A 7,651-nucleotide genomic window follows, 5' to 3' on the forward strand; every position below is an offset into this window, starting at 1 on the left:
GGGGGGGGGTGGGGAGGCTAAGAAGGACTGCAACCCAGCCTTCACTCCCTGCCCTGCCTCCCTGGGACTGTCCTTCACAGGGTCTGCCATGAAATGGGGACAGGCAAGAAGGGCCCTCACTGAGGGCTGTGCATGAGCCCATGTCCAAGGTCATAACTGCTGTGTTCTTAACCCTAGTAGCTTTTGTTTCCTCTGTTAGGGCAGGGATTTCTGGCCCAGGTTTAGATCTGGCCCAAGAGATAGGAGCAAGGATGATCCTGCCCTGTAGAGATTTTTCTAGAATGGAAATTAGACCATGTGTCTAAAGCCACCCTGGACCCTTCTCCCTCCGGGCCCTTCTCTTCCATCAGCCGCCTTTTATCCTGCCTTCAGTGGCTGTCACTCCTCCAAGGAGCCTTCTGGGCGCACAGTTTGTATCTGCGGGCCCAGCACAGCAGCCTACAGCATGTGTGAAATGTGAATGTAAATTAATTAAAATTCCACAAAATCAAGACCTGGCTCCTCAGCCACATTTTACTGCTGCAGGTCACATGTGGCTCCAGAGACTGCTGACAGTGCAGGTAGGAAGTACTTCCACTGCCACAGAAAGTCCTGGTCTGTGCACACTCCACTGTCTGTCCTTGCCTGAGTCCGCACAGACCTGCTTCCCTCTGCCTCCAGCCCTACGAGACCCCAGCTCTCAGGGTGCCCATCGGGCTCAGGGACCTGTGGGCAGGTCTCTCCTCAGCAGCATTTGACTGACACAGGCACCATGCCTCCTTCTAGAAACATGTTCTCTGCTCCCCCTTGGTTTTCTGCGTCCCTGGCCAGGACCCTTGCTGGGCCCTTCCTTTTCTGACCTGTCAATGTCAGCGCTCCCCACCTTTCCCTACATGTGTCTACACATCTGTGTGCCGTCTACACCCCCAGCCCCACCTGGGCTCATAGACACTTCTCTCCTTGGCATCTCTATTTGGAAGCGTAACAACATTTCTATTTTAACATTTGCAACACTTAAACCTCCCGGCCATGCTCACATGCCCCTGTTCTTTTACACGGTCCTCACTCAGTGAAGGGAGCCCCCAGCTCAGGTCATCAACCCGCAGCCCCATGCGCTCTCTTTCCCACCTTCCAAAAGCACCCAGAGCCAACCACCCCTGCCGGGCATGGCTCACGTTGTCTGCGCTGTGCTGCAGCCCCACTGCTGCCCCACCTTCCACACAGGACACTTGCCACATCCATGCTCTTGTGTCACCCTTGTCTTCGTGGAGGGCAGGCTCGGTTCTGACTTTGATGGCTCCCCAGGGTTCACGTGTTGGTTCAGAGAGGACTGGAAGCTGCCTGGGGCCACCCAGCCCGAGCAACACTCCTGCTCTCCCTGGAGGAATGGGGGACACCGCCATCCGGCACTGCCTGGGCACATTCTGAGCCTAGTGTTTTGAGCCCTCCCTGACCTGGGTTTGTAGGGGAGCCAGACCTGGGGGCATTTTTTTGGTCAAGTGGTCCAGCAGGTGAGGCTGCCAGGGAAGGCTTCCTAGAAGACGAGGTGCCACACGGTGACCTCCAGAGCCCATCGCGGGAGAGATGAGGCCACCAGGAAAAGGGCAATGGCTTTGTGCTGTCCCTGGACCCATGAGGAGACACTGTGGGGGGTGGGGGGAACTGGAACCCAGAAGAAAGCTTCCAGCCACCCCTCCACCCAGGGCCACCTATTCTGCTGAACCACATCCTGTGCCCAGATGCCCCCTCCCCCCGGCCACAGCAGCCTCAGATCCCAGTCCAAGATGGGCAATGCCCAGTGTGGGGACAGGGGCAGAGGGTGGAGCCCAGAATCAAGGCCACAGAGCGGATGAAGGGCACCTTGTTGACCTTTCAGGGACTCTCAGTCACACTTTCCATCGCCCTCTCCTCCCCACAAACTGCCGCTAGGTCTATCAGGTGGAAATCTCCAGGGGTGGGGCGTCCCGAGAGGCTGCGGCCGCTCTCGCCACCGCCCTCCAGAACGCCAGGCTGAGGCAGGGCCTCACATCCCCCCAGCCAAGCCTGGAGGTGGAGCCTGCTGCGCCCGAGGGGGTGGGAGGAGGTAGGGAGGCTACAGGTCCCCAGCTCTGATTCCCACACCCTCTCTGCGCCAGGGTCCAGGGTCACCTCTGTGCCAAAGGGCTCCCTGCTCTGTGATGGGTCAGTGACTCAGCTCTGTCCTGGTGACATGCCCTTGCAGGCCCGGGGAAGGGGGGCATACTGGGCTCCCAACAGGTCTAATGGCGTGGCTCCCGAAGGCCCAGCTGAACCCAGTCAGTGCTCGGGAGCCCAGGGACAGCCCATGTCACCTAACGGATCAGCCTGAACAGACTGGCCTTGCTCCAACCTTGCAGTGCTGGAAGACACACGAGTGGCCTGTCAACACACCTACACACATGATATGGGGGCTGGACACTCCTGCAGGGTGGTCTCCTGCCGGGCACCGGCAGCCTCCTTCCCCATCTCCCTGCTCCCAGCTCCCAGTCTTCAGACTCTGACCCTTCTGGTCCAAGAGGAAACTAACCCAAGGCCCGTCCTGTCTACGTAGAACTAACTTAACCAGAGATGCACCTTCCTCTCCAACTCCCGGAACAGAGGGTGAGCCTGAGGGGGTGTCGCAGGCCCACCACGGGACCCAGCCCCTCCCAGGCACCAGTACCAATGCACCTGCACCCAGCCATGCCCATGGTGCCAGAGGCCCCTGGGTGAGCAGAGCTGGTGGAGGTGCCCATTGATCTACACGCCAGAGGGCGATGGGAGGGGACATGAGGTGGAGCTGGGCACAGGGGGAGAGATTTTACTTGGGATTTAGTCAGACCTGCCCAGGCCTGACAAGGGTGTGGGCAGGGGCCCAGGGGCCAGAGAAGTGACAATCCAGATGGTCGTCACAGGGCGGGGCAGAGAGGGGTTGGCAAGGGCAGGCAGAGCCCTATTTGGGGCTTTCCCAGGCTGGAGCAAGCTCACATGCCTGTGACACAGACATGGCCTTCTCTGAGCACCAGGACTTGCCTGGAGGACGATTAAAAGTGAGGGTGAGGTGAGTCTGAGAGGTCATTTCAACCAGACCTCAAAACCTCCTCCTCCCTGAATTTGGGCTGTTATCACAGAGCTTTGGAGCTGACAAGTTCTTGAGATCCAACCGATTTCCACCACTCCTGAGCCGAAGAAGGCCTATGACCTTGATGGAGGCCACTGTGCCTGGCTGCTTCCTCACCACATCTCTCATAGGGGTCCCAGGACCCTCATTACTGAGGCGCTGCTGGTGGGAGATGGGGGGAGGCAGTGACCTCTGCCTTGGGCTAAGGGTCTTGCTCAGGTCCCGCATACCCTGAAGACCAGACCTTGTCCAGGCCCTCCTTCATCTAGCGAGTCACTCAGGGTCCTGGCATGACCCCTCCTGTGACCCCTGGCCTCACCCAGCCCCTGGTGATATGTGTCTCACACCTGTATGGCCCCCGCTGACACCCACATGCATGCTAGAGTGTGAGCTCACACGCGTGTGTGCACACATCCAGATAGCAGGGGTCCAGCAGAAAGGGCAGGAAGTGCCCAGTTCCTGTCACATTTCCCATTTTCCCTCTCCATGGGGGCAGGAAGCTGCTAGGCTCTCGAATCCCTTCTAGGAAGCTTGCCCCCTAAGCCTGGCCCCGGGAGGGTCTAGAGCAAAGACAAGCCTGTCCGGGGAGAGCTGGTCCTCACAGTTAGGCGGGGTCAAGGGACCAGGTCTAGAGCCGGGGAGCTAGACCCTGCAGGGCCCCTCAGTGCTACCGCCCCGGCTTTCAGGCCTAGGGGAGAGGTAGCCCCCAGCTGGCAGAAAACGTCTCCGGCGGCCAAAAAGGAGCCTGGAACGGGCAGAGTCTACACCTGCTGCCCATTCTAGGCTCCAGCCACTGTTCCCCACCTGCAGGGCATGCTGTTCCCTAGGGTTAGGCACCTCTGACCTCCACCCAGGCTCAGCCCCTCCCCTCCCATTTGAAAGGATCCTCTCATTTGCCGGGGTGAGGCCCAGCCTCAAGGGCCGGGGACCCAGGCGTCAAGCCCTGGCTGTGGAGAGAGGTCTGCGCAGGAGGTCAGACCTGGGGACACGTCTCCGCTACCCGTCGGTGCCCGTCGGACCCGAGGCACATCTCCAGGGGTCGCGGCGTCAAGCCACCTAGCGTCCCTGGCTCACCTGCGCGAGGTCATGTCTGTTCCGCGCCGGGCGCTTAGCGGGTCCAGGCGGCCGCGCCCTCGGGCCGCNCCCGCCCCCCCGGAGCCCCGCCCCCCCGGAGCCCTGTCCCTGAGCTTCCTTAAAGGCGCCGCGCCCACACGTCTCTCCGCGCGTGGGAGAAGTTAGGATAAAAGCAAAAGTTTTCGAGGGCGCCCAGCTGCAGAACTAGGGGATTCACGCGGGGTCCCGGGCTCGGAGGGCGAGGGAGCCGGGCGGCCGGGGTCCGAGTGGCCCCCAGCCTGGCTGCCTCCTCTGCTCAGCGCCGTAAACTTGATAAACAGCGGATCAGTCGCGGCCCCCGCGTGTCCCAGAACCCGCAGACCTTTCCCGCTTTGCCTTCTTAATGGAGGGGAGGGGCTGCGCTTCCCTCACGGGGAGGTGGTGGTGGGGGGTGACTCGGAGCTAGAGGATGGGTTGCTGGGCCCAGTGTGACAACCAGATCCCCCCAACCCTCCTACCTAAAGGTGGCTTCCCTCTCTTCCTCCCCACCTCTGCCACCCACGCTAGATGCTCTGCTCACCTCCTAAGTGATGCCGACACCCCTTCCCTCAGGGCCTTTGCTTCTGCTACAGCAGCCCCCCATCTGCCTGTTTACTGCCCCCACTGGCCAAACCACCTTTCATAAGCCTGGCGCTGGGGAGGATCACCCTAATTTATCTGGGCTCTCAACCTTGAGGTTCCCTCTTTTGGAACCTTGGGACCCTCTTCTCTTCAGCTCCCCCCTACTACCTTTTCAAGGAGTGGTACACACACGAAGGCATGGAACCTTCTGCAGCTTCCAACCCCTGGTCCTAGATCCCCACCCACCACTGCAGAGAGCAGGTCAGCTCTGGCTACGATGCTTCCTCTTCCGCTCACCCAGGTCACCGCACCTAACCACCTGAGAGTCCTGACCCTCAGGAGCAGTCACTGCAAGAGCGCGTCCTTCTGGAAGCATCAGCCCCCCGACTCTCTGGGTCTTCCCGGCCTCACTGGTCCACCTTCTCCTTGACCTCCTGGTGTGAAGTCCTCGTCGCCCCTCATTTGACTTCCAGAGCAACCCACCTGCTCCCTTATGTGCTAGACTTCAGTTCAGCCTCCCTTCTACCTGGTACTACATGGCTTCCTAGGCTCCACTCAGGTGGCTCTCAGCTCCTCAAGCCCAGCCCCTCCGCATGAAATCAGGGTGGTGCCCCCCAGGTGCTCCAGTGCCTTCATCAGGGTCCCCTGCCCCCCACCCCCTGCTCAGCACAGCACAGGCCTATCCACTCTGCTCCAAAATCCCTCTCTTCTCTTTTTGAGAGAGCGAGCGAGCATGTGTGCACATGTGGGGGAAGGGCAGAGGAAGAAAGAGAGAGAATCTCAAGCAAGCTCCATGCTGTTAGCACAGAGCCCAATGTGAGACTCAATCCCATGACCCTGGGATCATGACCGGAGCTGAAATCAAGAGTCAGATCCTTGGGGGCACCTGCGAGGCTCATTTGGTCAAGTATCCAACTTTTGATTATGGCTCAGGTCATGATCTCAGGGTTTGTGAGTCTGAGCCCCTCGTCCGGTACCATGAGAACAGTGTGGAGCCTGCTTGGGATTCTCTGTCTCTCTCTCTCCCTCTCTGTCTCTCTCTCTCCTCCTCCCCTACTCTCTCTCAGAAAAAAAAAAAAAGTTAAAAAGAGTCAGATACTCAACTGAGCTACCCAGGCGCCCCGCCCCTCTTCTCTTTATTAGTGCTTCGGCCCCAGCACTGTCTCACCCAGCCGGAACCCTTCTCATGAGGTCTGAGCACCTCTGGCTTCACCCCCGCCCCCACCGGGAGCTCCCTGCAGCTCTGCCAGCAGAGCCCCAGCCTGGCCAGTTTTGGCCAGGCCCCCGGGGACCAGAGCCCCCTGGTTCCGTCCTCTCCCCCCGGGACCAGGCCCCCCGGTTCCGTCCTGTCCCCCCGGGACCAGAGCCCCCCGGTTCCGTCCTGTCCCCCCGGGACCAGGCCCCCGGGTTCTGTCCTGTCCCCCCGGGACCAGGCCCCCGGGTTCTGTCCTGTCCATCTTCGCCTCTCCTACCCGCTGGCCTGTTGGCCTCTCTTCCTTCACATGCGGCCTCCAGACATCTGGGCTGGCCCTGCACTTTCTCTTTCTGCCGCAGGGTCCTTGCACTGATGTACAGATGCCTCCCGCCCCACCTCAGGCCTTCACACCCTTGCTCCACCAACTTGCTCACCCTCAGGCCTGGGTCTGAGCACCCAGGTCTCCTGGACCTTCCACAGAGCCCCAGGCTAGTCCCACCCTCCTTTCCTGCATCTCACCTGCTTATCCCTCCCAGCACTGGGGGTTTAGGGCTGTCCTCCCCTCCGCCCCCAGTACCTGACAGGTGATGGGCACACGGTATCCACTCCATACACATATCCTGAACGAAAAGGTCAAAGAATAATGGATGAAAATGTGACTGCCCAAGGGCTAACAGGCCACCTGGATCCTGAGTGCATGGGTATTTTTATTTTCTTATATTCATTTTGGGCTTTTTTCTATTAACACAAAACAAAAAAATAGCATTTAGTTATCTTTAATAAAAGTCAGGAGTTCCCAAGGGAAGGCCACTCAACTCTCCCTCTTCCCCCGTTGCTCTTTAGCCGCTCCCAGCAGGCGGGGCTGGTCCTTCACAGCTCACAGCTCCACGGGACCAAGGGTCTCGGGCTTCCTGCTTAGGGTCTCTCAGTAGGGCCTACGTTGCCCTCCCACCTAAGCCAGTGAAAAGGGCTGCCTGCCCCACCCACTGACCCTGGCTGCCCCCTCAGGCCCTCCTCCCTCCCCACCTGCCCTGCGCCTCCCCCTCCCCTCCCCCTCTCCTCACAGCCCTCCTTCCCAGCCTGTGCTCACAGACATGCACAGGTACATGATGTGTGCAAATATGCACACACACACACACACACACACACGGCATTGCTGTCTGCAAGGTGTCACATCCAGGGGCCCCAGCCCCATCATAACCACGAGCACTCTGCGAAAACCAGACCTACTCCCCAGTGCAGGGCCCTTCCCTTCATCCAGAGCCTCCTAAGAGAGCTTGAAGCCTGTGCTGTCCCATGAAGTTGAATGAGAAGCCACTGGAGAGGAGCCAGCCAGGTGGGTGATCACCTGGCCAGGCCGCGCTCAGGCGTGGTGTCTGGTGTGGACAGATGCCAGCACTTCTTTTAAAGTGTTCAGACTTTAATTCACGGTGATCGACACAGACACAGACTGGGGTTAGTAACATGACACAGTCCCTGCTGCGGGGGTGTTGGGGCTGCCACCCCCACAGAGGGGAGGGGGGGGTCAGGTGGGATGCGGCGTAATGTTGCAGTTTTATTCTGCTGCCTCTACACCCACCCCTTGGCCTTGGTCAGACATTCGGCTGAGCCCTGGTCCTTCTTGGACAATGACAACTACTCACACCAGAACCAGAGAGGGGGTTTGCTGTGCGGTGTCCTCGGCC

General features: G+C 59.7%; 1 protein-coding gene across 1 annotated transcript in view; it reads right to left on the minus strand.

The window, feature by feature from the left end:
- The window catches only part of LOC144231515 (tyrosine-protein phosphatase non-receptor type 11-like), a 10,995-nt gene extending 6,773 nt beyond the window's left edge, over positions 1-4,222 (minus strand). The window contains 1 exon segment of the mRNA XM_077764010.1: positions 4,172-4,222. Within this exon segment, the coding sequence (XP_077620136.1) occupies positions 4,172-4,185 (14 nt within the window). The 5' untranslated portion in view covers positions 4,186-4,222.
- Positions 4,223-7,651: the final 3,429 nt, after the last annotated feature.

This window comes from Crocuta crocuta, unplaced genomic scaffold, assembly GCF_008692635.1.
Source record: "Crocuta crocuta isolate KB4526 unplaced genomic scaffold, BGI_CrCroc_1.0 scaffold13, whole genome shotgun sequence".
In the NCBI taxonomy this organism is placed as follows: Eukaryota; Metazoa; Chordata; class Mammalia; order Carnivora; family Hyaenidae; genus Crocuta; species Crocuta crocuta.